At 45.1% G+C, this 26,394-nt stretch overlaps 1 protein-coding gene across 1 annotated transcript in view; it reads right to left on the reverse strand.

Annotated features, from left to right (window-relative positions):
- LOC137534143 (hexokinase-1) overlaps window positions 1–26,394 on the reverse strand; it is a 128,435-nt gene that overhangs the window by 64,496 nt on the left and 37,545 nt on the right. Inside the window, exon 2 of the mRNA XM_068255524.1 lies at window positions 22,185–22,347. Within this exon, the coding sequence (XP_068111625.1) occupies window positions 22,185–22,347 (163 nt within the window). The remainder of the gene's footprint in view (window positions 1–22,184; window positions 22,348–26,394) is intronic.

The raw sequence follows: 26,394 nt of genomic DNA on the forward strand, positions 1-26,394 counted from the left end.
AGGCACAGTTATTTTGGTGCTGAGCTGTTATAAATAAAATTGTCTATTAGTGTAAAAAAAAAAATAATGACCTTGACATTAACTTTGGCCTATCACTAACCTTCTTAAACCTTCCGCTACCTCTGACCAAGGTTGTAAAGCAAACCTGAAAGGGGAACTTCAGCCTAAACAAACATACTGTCATTAAGTTACATTAGTTATGTTAATTAAAATAGATAATATAATCTCTTACGCACCCTGTTTTAAAAGAACAGGCAAATGTTTGTGATTTCATGGGGGCAGCCATCTTTTTCATGGGGGCAGCCATGTTTTTGGTTGAAAGGAGGTGACAGGGAACAGGAGACACAGTTCCAACTGTCCTGTGTCCTGATCACCCCTCCTAGCTGCGCACGCTAGGCTTCAAATTCAAAATTACAAAAAAAATTGCACAGCAGAAGAAGAACAACAACATCAGAAATCCCATCAAGCATTGCACAGCATCAGGGGGAAAATGCCCGGGCATTTTTCTTCTGTGCAGCTAAAAATGATGCTTGGGTTAGAAAAACAAAGTTCTGATGCTGTGAAACTGTTAAAGGAGAACTGTAGTGATAGGTATAAAGGAGGCTGCCATATTGATTTCCTTTTAAGTAATACCAGTTGCCTGGCAGCCCTGCTGAGCTATTTGTCTGCAGTTGAGTGAATCACACCAGCAGTTGAGTGAATCACACCAGAAACAAGCATGCAGCTAATCTGTCAGATCTGACAAAAATGTTAGAAACACCTGATCTGCTGCATGCTTGTTCAGGGTCTATTGCTAAAAGTATTAGAGGCAGAGGATCAGCAGGGCTGCCAGGCAACTGGTATTGTTTAAAAGGAAATAAATATGGCAGCCTCCTTATATCTCTCACTACAGTTCTCCTTTAAAGAAACACCAAGCCTTTTCAGGGCTGCCGAGTAGATTTTTAGTCTGGAGGTTCACTTGAAGTGACAATAAACTTATGAAATCATTACTTGTAGGTGTAGTAGTAATGATAAACAAAACTTTCCTTAAGTTTGGTATTAGTATTATTTTTAAGTTAAAGAGACACTGAAGCGAAAAAAAAATTATGATATTATAATTTGTATGTGTAGTACAGCTAAGAAATAAAACATTAAGATCAGATACATCAGTCTAATTGTTTCCAGTACAGGAAGAGCTAAGAAACTCCAGTTGTTATCTCTATGCAAAAAAACCATTAATCTCTACGACTAAGTTAGTCGTGGAGAGGGCTGTTATATGACTTTTATTATCTCAACTGTAAGTGAACTGTTTTCTTTTTATCTGCTAGAGGTGAAGTCATTACTTCACAGACTGCTCTGAAAGACTCATTTTGAAAGCTTAGTGTTGTGTAATCTGCACATATTAGAGAATGATGCAATGTTAGAAAAAACACTATATACCTGAAAATAAAAGTATGAGAATATTTTCTTTTCTGCTAATCTTCTAGTAATTATTCATAGTACACAACCAATTCATTATATAATTTTTTTTTTTTCGCTTCAGTGTCTCTTTAAAGAGAACCCTGAGGTGGATTAGAACAAAAAAATTAGATACCTAAGAAGAGGGAGCCACTGCCTTCTGGAGACCACCACCGCTGCCAGCCTGAGTCTTCCTCCATCTCCTGGAAGCCTGTATGTCCATCGCTGCAGCTCAACTCTCAGCCAGTCCATTGGGGTTCCCTTGCGGCACTTTTGGGTGCGCTTCCGTAGACAGGAGCATTCTGCTCAGGCGCAGAAGTGCTGCACTTGTGCAGGAAGCTCCCTGCCACAGGAGCGGGAGCTGAGCATCCGCATGCTCCTGCATGTGTAAAGCCACGGAGGAGACCCTAGGAGACTGGTTGAGAGTGGAGTTGTGGCAAGGGACACATAGGCTTCTATGGGCTGCCGGAAGCCCCAGGTACTTAAATCTGCCATTATTTTATTCAGCTTATGTATACTTTAAAAATGAGAAATAAAATCCTTTTGAACTCTTCAGCACTATCCTGTTATCAGCAATGTTTGTTCGGCCAGACAGAAGTGTGTAGCTTCTATTTGCTTGAGGAAAACTGCCTCTGCATTTGACTGTAATTCGATTGCTTCATTTACATGCATAAAACTGCTTGATTAACACTTGCAATGAAAAAAATAAACACTGGTTCACACGACAGTCAGGGGTCCGAGAACCTGCCACAGACCGGGAGCCCTAAACCACCATGTGATACCTAGAGGGAGATACAGGTAAGCCCTGGAATTCTCGCCACCAGGGGAATCACCCACACTGCCTCTAAACTGAATGCTGACTGCAAAACACACAAAAAAATGCACACTCCCAGTTAGCTCCTCGATTCAGGTGGGAGGCTTCGGGCGGAGGTAATCGTACATCCCTCTGCCACAGACCGGGAATCAGAGTTCCAGGGCTCACATGCATCTCCCTCTGGATATCGAATGGTGCTTTAGGGGTTCCAGTCTGTGGAATATTCCAGCACCCCTGACTGTCGTGTGAACCAGTGTTTATGATTTACATTTTTTTTTGCAGCTTCCAGGATGCGGGTGACAGGTGAGTGGTTAGGGTGGGACCCCTGTGGGAGCAGTGCCTGCATGGGGCGTCCTTGCTAGTGACATAATCTACGATCCGACCAAAGCCTCCCACCTGAATGCTGCTAAATGTATGCAATTCCTGCTAGATTTGATACAGCAGACAAAAGGTGCGTATATATGCCTGATTTCTTCAAACTACGGGTCGTCAGACCCGTCCACGGGGCGGCCCTTCTGACCACAGTTTGCCCGTGTGTATAGTCTGTCGACAGGCTGATAAGGCTGGTGTTGACCGATCCGCCGAGTGGATCCGTCAAAACCAGTCTTTTATTTCGCTAGGGTTGCCACTTTAACATAGGAATCGCGGTAGCGATTTTTACCACAATTTTGCAATGCAAGTGCATTGCATATGCAATGTGTTAAAAAAAAGTGACAAGGCGCAATCGCTAGCGTTTAGAAATTGCGATTGCTAGTAGAAAAGGGCCGTCAGGGTTAGGCATTCGGGGGGAGGATGGGAGGGCTTTGTGTGAAAGTAGGATTAGGTTTGGCCATAGTAAAATATCAGTCTTTAGTGGGTGTCTAAATTCCCAGGCGCCTTTATTTAACGGACACAACGCCCTGGGCTGCTTACATGTGAACCCAGGGCTGCAAAACCAGAAAGCAATCTCCTTAGTCACAGTGCTGCTTATTTTAGTAATAGCCTTGTTGCTCTACAAGTAAAGTCCATATCGAATGTGCTGCATAAATGACCAGAAAGAAATTACAGACTCTGTGTTGGGGAGGGGATCAGAAACAGACTGAATCATTCTGAACTACTCTGTCCTTGTCATTCTGTTAGCACTCTGTATTTTTAACTGGCGTGTATGCCAGCTGTCACTAGCCCCTGGCTAAATATAGGGACAGGAGAAACCAGAGACAGGCCAAACAAATGGTGTGTCAGAAATGTCAGGGCAGTGAAAGCTATCGGAGGAGTGCTCAGACACCTCCGCCCCAGCAGGCTGATTGTGTACCTTCATTCAGGCCACTTCCTCCTTCCACTGTACAATCTGTATGCACAATGACTGTCATTTGTACACATGATCGATGGATGGGTCAGGCCCTGGCTGCCGTGAGAAGTCATTGCTGCAGGTGACAGGATTGTCTCCTCTATGCTAAAAGATCAAGAGGAGATAAAATAGCTAGATTTCTTCCATTCACGTTGTAAACATGGCCATACACAGTGCAATAATGGCAAGAGGTGTAAGTTCAGGCTCATGTTTTCTAATGCACATTGGGGTCAGTGGCGTAACAATAGGCCCTGCAGCCCATGCTACCGCGGGGGGGGGGGCGCCCCCCCCCCCCGGGCCGCTCGTGGCCGTTTTGTGGGGGCTGGAGGGGTGGCAGCATGAGGGGAAAGCCTTGGCCACAGTCGGCAGGGAGAGGGTAAGTTCCCCCCCTCTACCTCACCTCGGGGCTCTCCCCTCTGCGCTCCCCTCCAGCTAGATACAGTGTGGGCAGCGGCGGGCAGATACATACCTTCTTCCGTGCGATCCACCGGAAGTGACGTCAGCCACCAGAGCGAGGAGTCTGCGGTGGAACGCATGGAAGAAGGTATGTATCTGCCCGCCGCTGCCCACACTGTAACTAGCTGGAGGGGAGCGCAGAGGGGAGAGCCCCGAGGTGAGGGAGAGGGGGAAACTTCCCCTCTCCCCGCCGACTGTGGCCAAGGCTTTCCCCTCATGCTGCCACCCCTTCAGCCCCCACAAAATGGCCACGAGCGGGCCCCAGGGAGGGGGGGGGGCGCTCTGAAATTCTGCAGTGGGGCCCGGTGGGGCCTAGTTACGCCCCTGATTGGGGTCGATTCATAAAGCATTCCCGCATGCGGTAATGCTCAAAACAGCAGACTTTACAGACCACTTAGCAAAATGTCAATTCATAAAGGCTGTTACTGCATGAAAAGCTGACATTCCCGAGCAGTGAGGTAAATTACCGCCTTGTGCAGTGATTATCTCAACAGGTCACTAAATGTCAATTCATAAAGATTAGAGCAGGCAGTATTGGGACCGAGAATACTGTCTATTTAGAAAAGGTGATAAGAGAGCAGATAACAGCAAAGTTAATGGAGACAGACCTTCCAGGCAGCAGCGAGAGGAGGGAACAAAAAAGGCTTTCCGGAATACCCAGGCTGTGTTTTTTAACCCCTTGGGTACCTGTTTTCAGACATATTTCACATCAGAAAGCCTGCATGTGTAACATTTCTTGAAGTTCTTCTAAGCTGTGGCAATTAAATAGATTGTTTAGAAAGACTAATAGACAGATTCAGCGCAGATTCAGGACAAGGAGAGGCAGTTTATCCCATCTTCCCTCCACATGATGAAATCAGAGAGTAGCTGGGAGGTGGGCAGTCTTCTATAAGCAAAGAACTGACCCCACCAACTGGAGGAAGGAGTAGGGTGGATTCAGGTGGTGATTTTGAGCAAAGCATTTCCAAGTCTACTGATAGCGCTAGACTTCAGGGAAGTCAGTATCGTGAATTTCTGTGGAATGGCTGCATCAAATGTTTAAATTGTGTGGAAATATACTATTATACTATCAATGAAAATAATCTAGGAGTGTGAGGTCTCTGGCTAGATGGAAACATTTGCCTGTCCAGGTTTAAGAATAAGCTATCATACAGCAAAGGGTGATCAAATAAGCAATGCTGTCAGAGGGTGAAGAACTCTTCTTTATATGGTTCTTGGGATTTGCTTGATGCTGGTCAGATCCTAAACAACAGACTTCAACTTCTGCCCAACCTGGAGTTACTTGCAGAAGTTAAAGTCCTATAGAAGGGCTTCATGGCCAGCAGAGGCTGGAACATTGGGCTTTGGATGGGCTAGAGCCTACATTGAGAAGGGGCAAGGTATGGCAGAAGTCAAGGCCTACTAAGTATCCATAGACTCCCTGGCTACAGATTATCCTTTTAGCAAATACTACAGTACTTGAAGGCACCACAAGGTCACTGCACTTTGGGTGCATTCCTTGACCGCTTCCTGTGAACGCACCGGTTCCATTTTACAATACTTTTAAAAATAGTGGACATTTATTTAAATGTTTTGGTTTATCTGCCCATATACAGGGCCGGAGCTACCATAGGAAAAATTAGGCAATTGCCCCAGGGCCTGTAGGGGTCCCCAAGGTGTCCCTCCCCCATCTTAACTGTTGCTCCCCAGGGACTCTGCAGAGTCTGTTAAGTTGGGAGGTGATTGGGGGAGGGTCAGCAGCCAGCTCAGGGGCCCAGGAGGGAAATTTGGCTGCAACAAAGGGCCTCTAATGACGCTTTTTGGTTGGGGATGTCTGTTGGGGGGCCCCCAGGCTAATTTTGCCCTAGGGCCCAATTGTTACTTGAACCGGCCCTGCCCATATACCATGCTAGTATCTTGTTGGTCACTCTGTTGTAGCTTAAAGAGGAGCTGTTAGGTATAAGGTCTCAGAGAAAATAAACACATATATCAGTAGCTAAAGATTGGCTGTACTTACATTACATATGCATTTCACTGTCCACGTTTGGATTTCACAGAATTTGTATATAGTATATGCAGAGATAGATGCTCCTGACAGCTCATGGCAGGCTCCATGTTTTTCTATCAAATATGTCGTCATGTCCTGCCTGCTTCCTGATCACAGATAAGCTCGTACTTGAACAACACAGTGTGCAGTGAATATTAATGAGCCATGTGGCTAGGAACAATAGCTGACTCCTGCAGTGTACTCTGCCCGGAGATTTATCAGTGCTACGCGCTGGACTGATTACAAGCTGCTGTAACGTCTCATTAGCAGCCGAGGGGAGGGCCCCAGAATGCTTTGCAGTTTAGTATGCGGCTTGCGTCCTTATGGGTCTATAACAGCCTTTCTGATAAGCACACATCAAAGGTAACTGAGATTTTTATCTTCACTAATGGCTTTATGGCTTCCTTCTAAACTGTTTAACACAGGAGAATAGAGGTTTAAATTAGCTTCTGCAGCCTGACAGTTACTCTTTAACTTATCTTTTCACCATTCACCAGATACCATATCTTTGATGGTCTAGTCTAGTGGCTAGGATTTGGTGCGCTCATTGCTGCGGCCTGGGTTCGATTCCTGGTCAGGGAAGGTCTACTTCCTATGGGCAGCATGGTGGCCCAGTGTGGGGTCCCTGGTTTGAATCCCAGCTGGGGCACTATCTGCACGGAGTTTGTATATTCACCCCATGTCTGTGTGGGTTTCACCCCAAAAACATACAGATAAGTTAATTGGCTTCCCTGTAAAGTTGGCCTTAGACTACAATACATATACTATATGATACATACATATGACTATGGTAGGGATTCAATTGTGAGCCCCTCTGAGGGACAGTTATGTAACAAGACAATAAACTCTGTACAGTGCTGTGGAAGATGTCGGTGCTATATAAATAATAATAATAATAACTCGCTGTACTTGTTCTGTAATTTACATTCCCTAATGTTTTGTTCTGTTATATACCGCAAACAAATTCACACACCAATAAACCCAACCACACATAAAAATCAATATAGGAATCAGAAGGCCATTTAACCTACAGTCAAGTGTTCAGGTTGTGGGAAGAACATATATATTTAGAATGACTGTAACATGTGACCTTGTATGACATTGTGTTTGACCTCTCAGCTTCTCAGTTTTCATAGGCTGTGTCTCCTGGTGTCAGAGTGACGATTTGTTCTCATCATAACAGTCCTGTTTCCTCTTCACAAAGCTGTAACCTAGGGAACCTTTGAAGGTCTGAAACATGTTGTTCTCTCCTGCAATGTGACTGAGGCATGAAACCCCTCTCAGGGCAGCACAGAGAAGGGACACATTGTGAACTCAGCTGTGAAATCTCAAATAGGACTCCACCCATCCGTGCATCACCTTTTGAACTCCTTTGTAGAGATGACAGAATGTTATTTTAAAGAGGGAGACAATAATTTACTACTGTGATACAAGATGGTCACATAACAATGCTAATTTTGAAAGGGAGATGCCATTTGAGACAAGTATGTTCTTTGCTTAGGGAAGCCCCACCACTGCAAGCGCAGAACGCAGCAGCCCTGAGGAGATGGTAAAAATTGTGCCACATGAGTTAACGGCTCATTCAGAGTGCAGTAACCCACAGCAGCCAGTGCTCCTATTTCATTCGTATACTGTAGTTTTACCCTCTTAACCTTCTGGGGACCCCCTAACGCCAATGGGCGTGATCAAGACGGCAGCCCCAGGACCGCCTAACGGTAATTGGCGTCAAATCCTGGGGCGGGGATTTGCAGGAGCGCACATCTCCGCATGGATGACGGAGCTCTGCTCCGCCTTCAGTCTCCCAGCGATCACCGCTAGGAGACTGTTAGATGGCGAAACCGCCGTCTATTTAGTCCATATAGCGCTGCGATCTAATGCAGCGCTGTACTGGGGACAGCCGTGTGACACGGCTGTCCCACTGGCAGGCTAAGGGGTGATCCGCTGTCATAGGCTGAAGCCTATGACAGCCGACAGCCGATCACAGTGATTGGCTGGCAGGGGGAGGAAGGGAGGGCTGAGTAAAATAGCAAAATTTATTACACTGCACCACCAATCAGAGCCCACCAAGAGAGAGCTCTTTTGGTTGGCAGAAAAGGGGGGAGGGAACCACTTGTGTGCCGAGTTGTGTGGCTTTGGTCCTTTTTGTGAAAAATGGCCTGGTCACGGGGGGCAAGGGGGGGTGAAAGCCTAGGGTCCTCAAGTGGTTAAAGCAAGTCTGAAGCGTAAATAAAATAAAAAAACAGATACTTACCTAAAGGAGAGGGAAGGCTCTGGGTCCTATAGAACCTTCTTGTTCTCCTCACAATGTCCTCGTTCCCCCGCCAGCTCCGCTGTCGGCACTCAGGCTCCCGAAGATCGGCGGCTCTGTACTGCACGCTCGTGAGAGGCGACTAGCGCGTTCGCAGAATGGAGCGGACCATCTTCAGAAGCCCAAGCACTTTCGAAGACCGCCTAAGCTAGCCCAACCCACAAGAGAGAAGTCTAAAGGTGGCCACACATGATACAATAAAATGATCCGATTTTACAGTAATTCGATAAAAACGATCGTATCTCGCGAAAACATTGAAAGCTTTTTTTTCATTTGACTGAAAAATCTGATCGGATTTCCCATTTTTTTCGATTTAAATCGATCCGGAATGCCAGATATTTCTCTTCAATTTCTACTGAAGATTGTATGGTGTGTGTTGGATTGTTAATTTATTAATATACACACCCTAGCAATTTTCTCTGAGTTTCCAATTATTTTTATCATAATTGAGGAAAAAATTGGACATAGGTGTGTGGTACATTGGTCATATTTTTGAAATGTTACAATCAGTTAGAAAAATTGATTGCAATTCTTAAATTGAACAGATATTTAAAAAATTGTATGGTGTGTGGCTACCTTAAGACCAAATGGCTATCGCTGGTTGGCCGAATTACAGTGTTTTTAAAGTAGTTTGGGCCCCGGCTTTCGGCGCCGCCCAAATTACGGGCTGAGAACCACTATAACCATAATTCACCTTACAGCCTATGGCCTATTTGTTCTGCTTCCACCATGCAGGACACCTGCACTGAGGCTGGATTTCCACCCAAGATTATCACAAACGATTGTCTTGAGCACTGAAAATCCAGCATCAGCTGTCACTAGTCTCTGCGACAAGTTGCTAAGCAGTTGCTGCTAATGTTACTCAATGTAGTTACCATGGTAACTAGGACACAATAAGGCTGCATCAATAAGTCGTTGTTATAAGGCTGCAGCAATAAGTGTGCCGTAGTGGTTACCAGCTCCTTTTTATAACATCAGCAGCAGCTGCTTAGCTTCTTGTCACAGGGATTAGCTGCAGCCATAAAGTGGCCTGTGTGACCTGATCCTGAGGACTCACAGTACGTGCGGGTGAGTGCTGTACAGTGCACTACACACACTCGCTTGATTCACTAATGGCCCATACTCACGGGCTGCAAATGTTGCCTGTCGCCAGCACACGTGAGCGTGTGGGCGACAGGCCGGCGACAGCTTCTCGCCAGGTCCCTCCGCGTACACACGCGGAAGAGGGACCAGCGGCGAGGCGGAAGCTGTCGCCGACGTTCCTCCTCCCCCCGCCGGAAGCTCCATTTGATACAATGGAGGTTGCTGTCGCTAGTCCGCGTACTCACGCGGACTAGCGACAGTTGCGGGGGAGGTGCGGCGGCGACTGTCGCCATGCGATTGAAACTTTCAATCGCATGGCGACATGAGCGGCGGGCGACAGTTCGGGGTGCGCGCGCGTGCGACGGCCCATACTCACGGGCGACCTGTCGCCGCAACACGCGCGCGCCGCGTGTTGAGGCGACAAAAGTCCCTCGTGAGTATGGGCCATTAGACAAATAGCATGCCTTACAGTGGCGTAGCTAAGGAGTTATGGGCCCTTTGCTTTGGGGCCCCCCAAGCATGCTATACATAACAATTGATACAGTTCTCCAAAACCAATAAGGGAAAACCACAGTGTCAGAGGTGCAAGAAGAGGATGGGGAACCATTTGTTAATGATCACTACTATTCAAAGCATCTATAGAAGTGATTATAAAAACAGGGAACACGACACCAAGAGCCCCAATAGTGTAATACGTACTGGATAAGGTGGCAATAAATTCATATTGCTAGATACTCACAAGTCAGGGTTACCATTAGGCAACCACTCTAAGGCAGGTGGGGAGATTATCCAGACCCCACTCAGGATTTAAGAAGTCGCTCTTTGTAGACAGGAAAAAAGGGTAGCAACCCTCCACCAAGGGTGGATTCGAAATTGAGACAGAGGTGCTTAACTTGAATCCTTGTGCAGATCGCTTGATACTCCTCCCTGTATTGCCTGATGAAGCGGGATTGAGCCTGCGAAACGTGTTGCAACATTTTTTGGGGGAGTTTCTAATAAATGTGTTTGGTCGTTGTCACTTACCGCTCCCTCGGGTTCGCCGCCTCCGTTCTCCCTTCACAGGCCCGTTCTGGCTCCCGACCCGATCGCCGAGTTTGGAAATACGGCGCCACACATGCGCAGTATTTCCTTTCTGCTCCCATGACAGCGCTCCTCTGACATCACTTAGACGCGCGCTCCTGGCTTGCTGACGTCCTGCCGTTGCGCACTCCAAAGCCCTCTGCAGTTCATGCTGTGGAGATGGGAGTGAGCGCATGCGTCTAAGTAATGTCAGAAAAGCGCGGTCACGAGAGCAGAAAGGAAATACTGCGCATGCGCGGCGCAGTATTATTTCCATACTTGTCGATCGGGTCGGGAGCCAGAATGGGCCTGGGAACGGGGAGGCATGCAGCGGCAAACAGAGGGAACTGTGAGTGACAATGACCCCCTCCCATAAGCACAATATTTTTTTAACAGAGATGGTTGGGCTGGTAGGTGATGTGTTAAGGTTAGGCTAGGACAGTTAAGGTTGGCAGTGGGGGAAAGCCATGGGGGAAGGGCAGGGGACAGATCCGATCTGATTTCTGATCATTTTTCTGATCGATTTTGAACAGAAGGGTTTGGTGAATCGATCAGAAACATTATCGGAAATCAGATCAGACCTGTTGGAAATGATTGATTGCACCTGAAATTTAGCGGAAAAGTCAAGTGTGTAACAGGCATAAAATGTTTAGCCACAGCCCCCAAACAAGCATGCAGATTAATGTTTGACCTAAGTACACCTGAAGTGAGAGCGATATAGAGGCTGACATATTTAATTTTAAAACAATACTAGTTGCCTGGCAAGTCCTGTTGATCCTCTGCCTCAAAAAATTTTAACTATAGATTCTGACAAGATTAGCTGCATGCTTGTTTCAGGTGTGTGACACTTCTACAGCCCAACAAACCAGTAGTGCTGCCAGGCAACTGGTATTATTTAAAAGGAAATAAATATGGCTGCCTCCATACACCTCTCGCCTCAAGTTCCCTTTAAGTCTGACTGGATTTGCCTCATGCTAGTTTTAGGTGTGCATGAAAGACACCAGGACTGCCAGGCAACTGGTATTGTTTAAAAGGAAATAAATATGGCATCCTTAAAATACACCTCTCACTTCAGTTGTCCTTTAATGCAAACTAAATGAGCCATTTAACAGAATCCTCATTCACACCTAAAATCGTAAACGCAAGCGTTTTACATTTTTGTGCGCTCCCCCCCTCGGCGCTCCACTGTGCGTTGCGTTTCTGGTAAAAAGCGCTTTTCTGAGCGCTTTTCCAGAGCAGTTTTGTAATTCACTCCCTGACGTAAGTCAGGAAGTGAACTCTTTGACCCGCAAAAGAATACAATGTAAAAATGCGAATAAGGCGGTTTTGTGAGTGTTTAGCGCTCTTCCTATACCTTCCATTATAGCAAAAACACCCCAAAAATGATACAGGCACCACTTTGCTGAACGGACAGCGCATGGACCACGCTATGAACCTTCTCATAGAGATTCATTGCACAAGCATTTTGTGGGCGATTTTAAAAATCGACTGCGCTTGAAAAAAGGCCGAAACCGCCTCTAGTGTGAACCAGCCCTCAGTGATAGCACATTTCAATGCATAAATCTTGTTGCCAAGCTCTCTCAGAAGTGATAGCAAGAAGATCAATTATTTTGTCACCCTCTAAAACATAAATATCGATGAGAGGGATTCTTGACATAACTTCTGTGTGTTTACGGTTGGGTAATACGTAGTGCAAGTTCACGACAAAGGCCTACAGTTTTCTGCAAAGGAGATTAGCTACCAGTTCACAGGGCCCTTTCTCTAGCCTGCTTATGGGTCAAGGAGAAAGTGGGTTAATCAAACTGAGAATGAGGTCAGAGAGTGGCTCTGCTAACGCGCAGGATCATAGTCACTGGGAGCTGTATACACATAACACAATGCGCAGAGCAAATCTGCTACGTGCAGCACTCATTACCTGGATTGCGACACACAGTAATACTAACACATCAAGGACCCAAGCCATTCAGCTGCTTAAAATCCAAGTGTTTTATAAAGGGCTTTACACCCTATTTACACTGAAAACAGAATAACCAAGCAGTTCTGTGTGACCCAAAACCACAAGGAAAGTACAGAGGACTAAAAGAGACTGAATGGCCTCCTACTAAAAAGCAATGCTTAGTGTGGTTTGCCTTCTTAAAACAGAAGATACTAGCGATAATTCAGCTATAAGTGAACGTCTGTGGTTACCCACAATGCACTACTGCTGAATTTGCAAATTATCTCTTTATGCCCCTGAAAGCCAGGCAGGCATCCAGAACCGCTGGTGTATAGCAAGCCTATAGCTTTAAATTATACAGAGCCACATCAACCCCACATGCAGACAGCCTGTTTCGGACTGTTGGTCTCTTTTAGTCCCCTATACTATCCTAGTGGTTTTGGATCACCCCGAGCTGCTTGGGTATTCTTCTGGTCTGGACCAAGCCCTGTCCCATTGTAACGGTCGGTGTCAGCACACAGAGAGTATCTGATTATTGGTGATCTGCAGTATCACCGACAATACAGATATATACCTGATTATTAGTGATCTGCAGAATCATCAATAGTACAAGTATGGCTAACCTCTGGACACCGAATAAAGTGTAAGTGTTTGGGTGCAACCGTAACTTTAATAGTTTGAAGAAACCTCACCAGAGGGGCTGGTGAGGTACTATCAGTACACGCCGCGTGCACTAGCGTACAAGTTCCAGCAATCTGGAGAAACAATACTGAAGAGGCTGAATCTCCCGAGGAGCGGGTGATTCATAATATACTGCTGGAAAATGAACACCCGAGGGGTAGGTGAGTCAAACTGTACTGCAGCCTACGAGATACAGTAATACTAAAATGACAGATATCTAGTGAGCAGGTAATTAAGGCTGAACTATAGCCTAGTAGAGTTGCTTAACCAGCGGAGCTGGCGCAGTAAACACCTCACCAGTGGCGAGGGCCCAGTGGCGAGTAGAATGGTCAGGCAGGCAAGGGTCAGTAACAGAGAGGTGCGTATCGGTACAAAATCGTGAGACAAGAGAGTAAACGGTAATCAGACAGAGGTTCAGCAACAGGAAGATACGTATCGGTACAGAATCGTGAGACAAGAGAGTAAACGGTAATCAGGCAGAGGTTCAGCAACAGGTAGACCGATAGGCGAAAGTACAGGATCAGAAGGCAGGATCAGAGTCAGAGGTAATAGCTAAGAGTCATACACAGGAGATCAATACAGTAGTAATATCCTAGTCTGGGTGTGAAATCCGTGGCATCAACACCCGGGAACTAGTCTACAAGTAACAATAGCAATACAGCAATCCTAGACTAGGTATGAAATCCTTAGTATCAACACCAGGGAACTAGCCTAAGGTCTGAGCGCTAACACGCAAGTATTCACGACAACAGACAATCCTACAATGAAGCCCGGAGGCTTATGAAGCAGAGGAGACCCCACTGGCACGCCCCCTTGAATCAGCCAATCCCGGGCGGCGTGGGACTCCTCTGACGTCAGCCGACCGACAGGTCAGCTGACGGGCTTCCTCCCTGCATAAAGGTCCCGTCTGTGCGCGCGCCCGCGTGCTACGGCGACCCCCTGCCCGAAAGAACGTTCCGTCCTCGGCATCCTGGACGCCGAGGGTACGGATGGCCGCATGGAGGCAGCTGCGGCGGCGGTGCTGTTCGCCGCATCTGCCTCGTTTCTCACACCCATAGCGCAGTGTTCCCCAAGCCTGTCCTCAAGGCCCACCAACAGTGCGTGTTTTGTGGAAATGCTCAGAGGTAGTTAATCAGCTCTGTTGAGACACTAAATACCCCACCTGTGAATGTTTGTGGCTTTCTGCAAAACATGTATTGTTGGTGGGCCTTGAGGACGGGGTTGGGGAACTCAATCCCATATCAATCCCTGCCACGCACTGAGGAAGATCTGAAACAGGCATGTGGGGTTAATGTGGCTCTGTAAAATTTAAAGGGCCACTATCACGAAACAGAATGCTATCTGAACGGGATAGTGAAGGGTTAACACTATCTCATGACCTAAGCCAGGCACATACATGCAGCCCAGAGTACAGCCTCCGTTGGTAAACTCCTCTCAAAATCACGCAGACGGGAATGTGTAAGGAGCAGTGTGATTTATTTATTAACTTATTGTTAACCCTTTACTATTCTACTAGCATTCTGTTCAGTAGAAATCTTTTTTAGTTTTAGTTTTTTATACATTTCACGATAGTGGTCCTTTAAAGCTATAGGCTTACTATACACCAGCGGTTCTGGATGTAAGCCAGGGGTATAATGAGACAAAATCTCAGTGATTTTGCCACAATTTGTCATTGATTTTGCTGCATTTGTGTTTGCAATTCTCATTCAAGTGAATGAGAATTGCTGTAGAAATGTCGTAAGCAGCCAGGAGGCCGCAATAGCAGCATTGGAGGGCGATATACAGGCTGGGAACGCGAACAATCACTCGCGTTCCCATGCCTGTCGGTCGGTGACAGCCAAACCGTAAGTGTTCGCCGGCGGGTCCTGGAACATCGGAGCGCGGCTGCGAGGGTACCGATCGGCTGCAGGGGCTGAGGGAAGCCCCAGGTGAGTTAATCTCATTTTTTTTACTTGGCTTTAGATTCACTTTAACGCAGCCCATGCAGCCAGTGTGGATCAGGCCTAAGGGCTGTTTTCCACCACACGTGATCTTGATGAGCTTTCTAGTCTCATGCAAAATGCAAGGACATCAGCAACATTGTCTTGTGAGTGTTCTGATGTCTGAGTCTGGAAGTGACGCTCCTATAGGTGCGTACACACGCACTACTAAAGAGTACGACGGGTCCGTCAGACCCTCCCGCTGAGCGGTCGTTCAGAAACAGCCTCATCAGTCTGCAGACAGACTGTACACAAGCACTACTGTCGGGAGAACGCCCGCCCAGCGGGAGGGTCTGATGGACCCGTCGTTCTCTTTAGTAGTGCGTGTGTACGCACCTTATGACTAGGGAACAGCTAATAATAAGGTGACACAGCTCAGCATGAGGCATGCTGGGATTTCCCATTAAGAAAAGAACAGTGTCAATGCCAGAGATCTCACAAGCACCCTTTACTTGCTGGCTGTTCCATGGCTGATTAAATCAAACCTGAAGCAAAAAAAGCGTATGATATAATGAATTGTATGTGCAGTACAGATAAATAATACAACATTAGCAGCTAAGAAAACAATTTTTATTTTCAGTTATAGTGTTATTCTTTATAACATTGCATCGCTCTGTCATATTTGTAGTTTAGAAAGCACACTCTGTCTTTTAAGTTATAAAACAAAGCACAACTAATGACTCTTTGAACTTTCCAGCAGTAAAACCTTATCTCAAGTTGTCTCTCACTGTTTCTTAGCTGTTTAAGTGCTTCAGAAAACAGGACTGTATTTAACCCAGTGGGTCAAAGAGCTCAGAGAAGCTCTTTTGTATAGATAACTGATTTTTTTTTTTTAACTCTGTGGGTTGACTCTGACTGTTCTCACCATTCGTCGCTTCTGTTTATCCGAGATTTTTCTTGGTCTGCCGCATTAACTTGAACTGAGCGTGTGGTCCTCCATTTCCTCACTATGTTCCTAACTGTGGAAACAGACAGCTGAAATCTCTGAGACAGCTTTCTGCATCCTTCCCCTAAACCATGATGATGAACAATATTTGTCTTTAGGTCATTTGGGAGTTGTTTTGAGACCCCCATGTTGCTACTCTTCAGAGAAAATAAAAAGAGGAGGGGAACTTACAATTGACCCCCTTAAATACTCTTTCTCATAATTGTGTTCACCTGTGTATGTAGGTCAGGGGTCACTGAGCTTACCAAGCCAATTTGAAAACACTATAAAACTCTTTTCTTTGCTACTTATGTTCTATTTCTTAGCTGTACTACACATACAAGTCATTATTTCATGTTTATTTTAGCTTCAGGTTTGCTTTAAGAAACTCTACATCAAATGTGATGTCATTCACTTTTATGGGACTCCACCGCAGACGTACTAAATAACAAAGCAACACAAGGGATTTGAAGGCTTAGAGGCCTTGATTGAAAAGGCAAATAAAATGTTGTATTAAAGCCTCACCTTCCATGAAAACATATAACGTCTGAGCTGTCATACTAGAAAAAAACACGTGACTCATATTTGTACTGACTTATATGTATAGTGGGATGCGAAAGTTTGGGCAACCTTGTTAATTGTCATGATTTTCCTGTATAAATCATTGGTTGTTACGATAAAAAATGTCAGTTAAATCTATCATATAGGAGACACACACAGTGATATTTCAGAAGTGAAATTACATGTATTGGATTTACAGGAAGTGTGCAAGAATTGTTTAAACACAATTAGGCAGGTGTATAAATTTGGGCACCACAAAAAAGAAATGAAATCAATATTAAAGAGACACTGAAGCGGAAAAAAAAATATGATATAGTGAATTGGTTGTGTACTATGAATAATTACTAGAAGATTAGCAGCAAAGAAAATATTCTCATACTTTTATTTTCAGGTATATAGTGTTTTTTCTAACATTGCATCATTCTATAATATGTGCAGATTACACAACACTCAGCATTCAAAATGAGTCTTTCAGAGCAGTCTGTGAAGTAATGACCTCTCCTCTAGCAGAGAAAAAGTAAACAGTTATCTTACAGTTGAGATAATAAAAGTCAGATAACAGCCCTCTCCACGACTAACTTAGTCGGAGAGCTTAATGGCTTGTTTGCATAGAGATAACAACTGGAGTTTCTCAACTCTTCCTGTACTGGACACAATTAGACTGATGTATCTGATCTTCATGTTTTATTTCTTAGCTGTACTACACATACAAATCATAATATCATAATTTTTTTTTCGCTTCAGTGTCTCTTTAAGTAGATCCGGATTTTGCAGAAATTACAGCCTCTAAACGCTTCCTGTGGGTTCCAATGAGAGTCTGGATTCTGGGTGAAGGTATTTTGGACCATTCCTCTTTACAAAACATCTCTAGTTCATTCAGGTTTGATGGCTTCCGAGCATGGACAGCTCTTTTTAACGCTCACCACAGATTACAATTATATTCAGGTCTGGGGACAGAGATGGCCATTCCAGAACATTGTACTTGTTCCTCTGCATGAATGCCTTAGTTGATTTTGAGCAGTGTTTAGGGTCATTGTCTTGTTGAAAGATCCAGCCCCGGCGCAGCTCCAGCTTTGTCACTGATTCCTGGACATTGGTCTCCAGAATCTGCTGATACTGAGTGGAATCCATACGTCCCTCAACTTTGACAAGATTCCTGGTCCCTGCGCTGGCCACCCAGCCCAACGGCATGATGGAGCCACCACCATATTTGACTGTAGGTAGCAGGTGTTTTTCTTGGAATGCTGTTATTTTTCCTCCATGCATAATGCCCCTTGTTATGCCCAAATAACTCAATTTTAGTTTCATCAGTCCACAGCACTTTATTCCAAAATGAAGCTGGCTTGTCTAAATGTGCTTTAGCATACCTCAAGCGGCTCTGTTTGTGCTGTGGGCACACTCTCACATACAGCATCTCCTTGTGGAAACTGCGCCGAATGTTTGAGCGATGCACAGTGACTACATCTTCAGCAAGTTGATGTTGTAGGTCTTTGGTGCTGGTCTGTGGGTTGACTCTGACTGTTCTCACCATTTGTCACATTAACTTGAACTGAGCCTGTGGTCTTCCATTTCCTCAATACCTGTATGTTCCTAACTGTGGAAACAGACAGCTGAAATCTCTGAGACAGCTTTCTGCATCCTTCCCTTAAACCATGATGGTGAACAATCTTTGTCTTCAGGTCATTTGAGAGTTGTTTTGAGACCCTCATGTTGCTACTCTTCAGAGAAAATTAAAAGAGGAGAGAAACTTACAATTGACCCCCTTAAATACTCTTTCTCATAATTGTGTTCACCTGTGTATGTAGGTCAGGGGTCACTGAGCTTACCAAGCCAATTTGAGTTCCAATAATTAGTTCTAAAGGTTTTGGAATCAATACAATGACAACAGTGCCCAAATGTATGCACCTGCCTAATTTTATTTAAACAATGATTGCACACTTTTTGTAAATCCAATAAACTTCATTTCACTTCTCAAATATCACTGTGTGTGTCTCCTATATGATATATTTAACTGACATTTAACGTAACAACCAACGATTTATACTGGAAAATCATGACAATTAAAAAGGTTGCCCAAACTTTCGCATCCCACTGTATAAAGCAGCAAGCAGTGGAACCCAACAGCCTAGGTTGTCAAACAGATGGTATTTGGGGTTATTCAGGTTGGAGTGAGCATTTCAGGTGTCCCACAATGCATCACTGCTGAGTATGTAAATCATCCCTTTGTTGCCCCTGATAGCTAAACACACCTCCAGAGCCGCCGGAATGCAATGATGTGTCAGCTTGTTAAAGTGATGTATAAATGTATACATACCTGGGGCTTTCTCCAGGCTGATCCCTCTCACGCCGCTCTCCTCCCACCCCCAGTTTGTCCACAATTGTCCCCAGAAAATCCTCCACTTGGGGCCAATCGGCGCAGCCACAGTCTGGCCAGGCACGCTCCCCCATCTCGTTCTTGTCGCCAGGAGCATTCTGCGCCTGCACAGGCACAGAACACCATGGTTCTGACATCACACTGTGGGAGGCTTGTTGCATTGTGGGAAATAACAGCTGTTTCCAACTGCCCAAAAAAAAAGCAAGCAGCATCTCCTTCCTCTGACATCATCTGCCAGCAGTAAAAATGTCACCATGCAATGAATGTCAGAATGTAAATCAGGGATTTAAAAGATTTTACAATGGGCAAATACTAACTAAATAATTTATACATAATTATTGTAAACATGAAGCACTTTTTTTATTACATTATTTTCACTGGAGTTCCTCTTTAACTGTCCATTTTACCTGATCCTACAATAAAACAAGTGGGGAAATGCACAGATTGTAGTTACCGCTGTGCTGTCAGAATACTTCTAATTGCAAGTGTGGTAATTATCAGCCCTCCCCAGGGAGGATTTTCATTGGACCACTACTCAATTGTCCAGCATTTCCTCCCTTGTTTTATTGTAGGATCAGAAAGCTAACGGAGAAAAAAAGCAGGAAGCTTTAAGGAGCAAAGGTGGGGAGGGCTGTTACTTTTACAATTAGAAGTATTCTGACAGCACAGCGGTAACCACACCTCCCAACTTTTTGAGATGAGAAAGAGAGACAATTAAAGAGAATCTGTACTGTTAAAATCGCTCAAAAGTAAACATACCAGTGTGTTGGTGGACATCTCCTATTACCCTCTGTCACAATTTCGCCGCTCCCCGCCGCATTAAAAGTGGTTAAAAACAGTTTTTAAAAGTTTGTTTATAAACAAACAAAATGGCCACCAAAACAGGAAGTAGGTTGATGTACAGTATGTCCACACATAGAAAATACATCCATACACAAGCAGGCTGTATACAGCCTTCCTTTTGAATCTCAAGAGATCATTTGTGTGTTTCTTTCCCCCTGCATCTCTCATGCACTGAAGTGTCAGGCTGCTCTTTTCTTCCTGCAAACAGCTTTGCCCTTGTCTGTAATTCCTCACTATGTGAAAGCCCAGCCAGCTCAGAGGACGATTTATCCAGCTTGTAAAAGATAAGAGAGAAGAGAGAAGCTGCTCTAATCTAAATAATACACAGGCAGTGTGCATAGAGGGTCCTGGAAGGGGGGAGTTCATAGCAGAACCACAACACTGAAGAACTTGGCAGCCTTCCAGACACAGGCTGACAAGTCTGACAAGAGAGAGATAAGTTGATTTATTACAGAGACTGTGATAGCAGAAAGTGCTGCAGTAAGCCAGAACACATTAGAATAGCTTTTGGAACTTGTAGGATGATAAAAAACTGGATGCAATTTTTGTTACAGAGTCTCTTTAAGCCACACCCCTGCCACACCCCTGATCACGCCCCCACCACACCCCTAGTTACGCATACAATACAGATTTCATGAGAAAAATATGTGGTTTTATAATTCACACCACACTGGTCCTTTCTATCCTGGTTCATTTTCTTTCATAGTAACATTTTAAAATTAGTAATATATCAATTTACAGGATGGGAATAAAGTTTAGAGTCAATCAACACACATTTTTTAGTAGAGAAATATATATATTTACATAGAAAGAGGGACAAAGTCCTGAAAGAGGGACAAATAAGGAGGAAAGAGGGACATGGAGGAAAGAGGGACTGTCCCTCCAAAAGAGTGACAGCTGGGAGCTATGACGGTAACCACAATTTGTGTATTTCCCCCCTTGTTTTATTGTAGGATCAGGTAAAATGGGCAGCTTGGGCTTGTTCATACCTTTTTTCAAGCGCTGGCGGTTTTGAAACTCGCCCTAAAAAGCTTGTGCCATGATTCCCTATAAGAGTGTTCTCATCTGGTCGGTTCGTTTCCGATCCCCTGGGCAAAACGCTGCCTGTACCGTTTTCTGAGCGTTTTTGCTCAATAAAAGGTATAGGTAAATCGCAAAGCACTCAAAAAAAAGTGCTTTGTATAGAGATTTCCCAAGCGCTTCTATGAATACATTATATTTATTCATTTCCGGGTCAAAGAGTTCACTTCCTGACTTGAGTCAGGAAGTGAAAAAAGCTGAATCGCTCTGCAAAAGCGCTTTAAAAAAACCGCAGTGAGGGGAAAAAAATTGCCCACAAAATCGTAAATCGCTGGCATCAGCAATTGCGATTTTAGATGTGAACAAATACTCAAAGTTTAGTGCACTGGGCACAGGAGGAAGGGGGGGGTTTAGCACATTACATTTTAGGGGGGACAGTGTTGAGCTGGCGAGACGGTCGGCTGTAGCGTCACAAGGCCAATTCCGGATTGATTTCAGCATGATCGGGAATCAGCCTGCGGTGTATGGGCAGTTGACAGATCGTTCTCTAATCAGATTCGATTAGAGAGAGATTTGTCTCTTGGTCGAATCTGCCAACCATCGCTAGATGTATGGATATGTTCAGCTTTGAGATGGAACAGACAACAGCCCTGATAATACAGAATGTATTCTAGCTGCAGCAATCCTGAGCCTTATCACTATGAGAAGGGAGAAGACTTTCCTACCAGCGATTCTCTGCTCCTGATGATAGGTAACTCAGAGCCCACACAGAAAGATTAATCTCCTGCAAATCTGCTTACTCATAAGCTGGACAAAACCTGAACTGAAAGTGTGGCCAGTCAGCTCTCCATGCCGCTCGGCCTGACGATGACTGCCAGCCAGGGTCGGTTCTCTCATGAAGCAAGGTGAAACATTTGCATCAGGCGCAGAGATTACAGGGGCAGCATGTTTGTACACTAACAGCATGCAGTCAGAGTAGGAGAAGCAAGCGAGGCAAATAGGTCATCATTGGGGAAAAGCAGCTTGTTGTGCTGTGTGAGGAGTCTGACAGTGAGTGAGGAGGGGGAGGCAGGAGAGCAGCAGTGTTTCATTTGACTTGCACAGCAGAAGGGAGGAGGTGGCACTGCTGTCCTGATTGAGGAGGATTGGAGTGGCTGAGGGTAAGCAGTTTGTCTGTCACAGACTCCCAGCCAGCCAGTGTGCTATTGTGTTGAGCTGCAGCATGTCATGTGAGAACATTAATGAAGCAGAGTAAATTGTTGGGTGCTGTGCGATCATTCCAAATCGGAGGGGGTCAGACCCTCACAAGTTTGCCTCAGGCAGCAAAAAGTACAAAGGCCCTGCTGCCAACCTACCTGTGCCATCGGGGATGGATCTCACAAACGTGGGCAGCATCTTGATAATGGCTGTAGGGTTTGTGTCCCTTGAGAGGCCATTCTCCATTTCCTTCTTGAAGCGAGACATGATATCCAGCAACGTCTCGTCCGAGAGCCGCATGCCGTACAGATACTTGTCGATCTGTGGAGAGATGAAACGGGTGTAAAATCAGAGCAAGGAAATCAGACACCATTGCATTAAAGGGAACCTGAGGCAAGAAGTATATGGAGGCTGCCATATTTATTTCCTTTTAAACAATACCAGTTGCCTGGCAATCCTGCTGATCTATTTGGCTGCAGTAGTGTCTGAATAACACCAGAAACAAGCATGCAGCCAATCTTGTCAGACTTGACAATAATGTCAGTCACACCTGATCTGCACATGCTTGTTCAGGATCTATGGCTAAATGTATTAGAGGCAGAGGATCAGCAGGATAGCCAGGCAACTGGTATTGCTTAAAAGGAAATACCAGTAAATACAGCAGCCTCCATATAACTCTCGCTTCAGGTTCCCTATAAATAGCAAGTTTTCAGGTATGAAAGAAACTAGTTCAAAATGTTGTATCGTGGCCACGGATTTTGTCAAAGGGATCTCAACCGCCACCTAAAAACCATCAGTGGCTGTTATTTGGGCCCATACACACTTCAAAGTAGCAAAACGGTATTGCGTGGGTGATTTCACCACAATTAGCATGGTAAAAATCACTGGACGCCCTCCTGATTCCCGACGATTGCGATCAGCGCTTTGCTAAGCAGTGAACCGCTATCACTCGAGAATCGCGGCAAAATGCTGCAGGCAACGCATTTGAGATTGCCGCTAATTGCAGAAATGCCCGTGATCGGCTGCAATCGCTACAGTGAGATCACTGCAATATAGTTACCATTGCACTAGCGTTTTGGCGATTAGTGGGAATCACCCGTTAATCACCATAGTGTGAATGGGCCTTTAGTGTACATTGGGCTTGATCTACAAAAGCGTGATCACTTACTTATCACGCCTAAAAGCTTTGCATGTGCAAACTACGGTGCTAAGTAGTTTGCACATGCAAACTACTTAGCACCCTAGTTTGCATGTGCAAACTACTTAGCACCCTAGTTTGCACATGCAAACTACTTAGCACCCTAGTTTGCACGTGCAAACTACTTAGCACCCTAGTTTCCACGTGCAAACTACTTAGCACCCTAGTTTCCACGTGTAAACTACTTAGCACCCTAGTTTGCACGTGCAAACTACTTAGCACCCTAGTTTCCATGTGTAAACTACTTAGCACCCTAGTTTGCACATGCAAACTACTTAGCACCCTAGTTTCCACGTGCAAACTACTTAGCACCCTAGTTTCCACGTGCAAACTACTTAGCACCCTAGTTTCCACGTGCCAACTACTTAGCACCCTAGTTTACACATGTAAACTACTTAGCACCCTAGTTTGCACGTGCAAACTACTTAGCACCCTAGTTTGCACGTGCAAACTACTTAGCACCCTAGTTTCCACGTGCAAACTACTTAGCACCCTAGTTTCCACGTGTAAACTACTTAGCACCCTAGTTTGCACGTGCAAACTACTTAGCACCCTAGTTTCCACGTGCAAACTACTTAGCACCCTAGTTTCCACGTGCAAACTACTTAGCACCCTAGTTTCCACGTGCCAACTACTTAGCACCCTAGTTTACACATGTAAACTACTTAGCACCCTAGTTTCCACGTGCAAACTACTTAGCACCCTTGTTTCCACGTGCAAACTACTTAGCACCGTAGTTTCCACGTGCAAACTACTTAGCACCGTAGTTTCAACGTGCAAACTACTTAGCACCCTAGTTTCCACGTGCAAACTACTTAGCACCCTAGTTTCCACGTGCAAACTACTTAGCACCCTAGTTTCCACGTGCAAAGCCTTGAAATCAATGGAGCTTCACCCGCACAGTATAATAAAGTATGTTAATGTAATTATGAATGGTGGTTACATTAACATGTGTGGTACTGTAAAGCGGCGCGCGCAAAAGTCCTATGTGTGCCGCATAATGAAGTATATACAGTAATCAATGTTTTACATTGCGCTCGCGTGATCTGCACTGACTTTGCGTGCTAACTATCATTATCACGTGAAGTCAGTGCAATTCACGGTACTTTGCACGTGAAGTGCTTGCGCGCAAAACTTAACGCACAAAAACTCTTACGTGCATGTTAGCATGTGCAAAGCATGTTAGCACGTGCAAAGTGGCTTTTCACTGGCGTGCTAACCGTTTGCACACTTTAGTGAATCAAGCCCAATGTGTGGTCAGAAGGCCCGTGTGGAGCTGGAGGACAGATTCCCGGTCTATCATGATTGAAGGAATTACTATTACAGGTATAGATATTGATGGAGTACCAGTTTGCCATATTATCCTTGACTTCTGCTGGGCTTCACTATTTCAACTTAAAGGGGCGCTAAAGTGAACAAAATGTACCCAGTTTACCTAGGGCTTCTTCCAGCCCCTATAACAGAGCTGGATCATCCACAAGGTAAACCTAGGCAGTGGCCTAGGGCCTGGAGAGGGTCTAGGAGCCTGGTGGATGCTAGCTCTTCTTTCTTGCCTAGGGCCCCATTTCATCTTCATGCTTTTCTGCACAATAGTCATCCTGGTCCCTTGCAGTTATTCCGTGCTGCTCTGTTCAGTAGCTGTCAAATGCTGTATTCGCACCTCCTCAGGGGCACTCCCATAGCCGGGAGCATTCAGTGCATGCACAGTAGCAGTTTTTACAAACTGTACAGCACAGAATGCACCCGGGTATGGGAGCGAGATCGAAGAGGCGGAGCACAGCTGCTGCAGGGATCGGAGTGGAATGACGGCTTAAAATGCAGCAATGGATCAACAGGAACCGATGCCAACTGCTTTTCTTGGCTAAACAAGAAGTCAGCAGAAGTCCATGTGAACAGACCGTAATCCCCAAGTCACAAACCCAGAACAAGATTTGCAGATCAGGTGCATGCTAAGTCCAGGGGTATAATGCTCAATGGACATATATGCAATTTTTTTAGACATGTCAAGATTTGAGCCGATTCTGAACTAGCCTCTATCAACTCGTCTATCCGGTGACTGGACAGGACATCATTAAATTGCTGTAGAAGCATTACTTTGCAACATTGTTTCCACCTGCGGCTTTATTCTCACTGCTTACAACCTTTCTGATTTACGTCTATTTGGACATTTCACATATTACACATATTCAGCCTAAACTAACCTTCTGCATACTGGGCCTGATATACCTCTCCAAACAGGTTGCCACAAGTGACTGAGCAAACGTGCACTGGATAGGTGAGGGGAGTTTACAATCATCATCTGCTATACCGACACAGTAGGGATTTGTGGAAGGTTAGTATTTGTGCTGTGTGCTGCGTGATTTCAGTCTCACGCAGTTACACTATGATATAACTGCTGGAACTTCAAGGTAACCTGAACCAAGTAAAATTATTTAAAATAAACACATGATGTACCTGCAAATTCATATGACATACTTACCTCGCTGTCGGTCCCTTTTAGCCTGACAGCTCCTCTTTAAAGCGGATCCGAGATGAAAAACTAACTATAACAAGTAACTCGTCTATATATCTTATCTAAACTTTAGATAGTTTACACAGAAAATCTAGCTGCAAACAGCTTAAATAGTTTATGATTATTTATTCCTGTGATACAAAGAGGGCAGCCATGTTCTGTTTGTCACAGGCTGAGGGCTGGAGATGCTATCAGCTTGCCTGTGTGTAATGTGAGAAATTCAGTCCCCTCTCCTCCTCCATCCTCCCCTCTGTCTGTGAAATCTCTGGCTAGTAATCTCCTCCTCCTGCCCAGACTGAGCTCCCATAAGCCCTTGCTACTGTCTGAAAATAATGTCTGAAAATGATTGAGCTCCCATAAGCCCTTGCTACTGTCTGAAAATGCCAAGGCACTCTAAAAAGCTGTGTGCGATGCTTGTTTAGTTTATAGGGAATTAGAGTATTAAAACAAAACAAAAAAAGTATTTGGTTTGAGGAATGCCCTATAAACTATATGAAAGGAACACAATTATGCAATGAGTAAAAGTTTATTTCGGATCCACTTTAAAGAAAACCTGCACTGAAAAAAAGTTCCCCTGGGGGGTACTCACCTCAGTAGGGGGAAGCCTCTGGACCCCATAGAGGCTTCCCCCGTCCTCCTGTGTCCCACGGCGGTCTCG

The sequence above is a fragment of the Hyperolius riggenbachi genome, chromosome 10 (genome assembly GCF_040937935.1).
Source record: "Hyperolius riggenbachi isolate aHypRig1 chromosome 10, aHypRig1.pri, whole genome shotgun sequence".
Lineage (NCBI taxonomy): Eukaryota > Metazoa > Chordata > Amphibia > Anura > Hyperoliidae > Hyperolius > Hyperolius riggenbachi.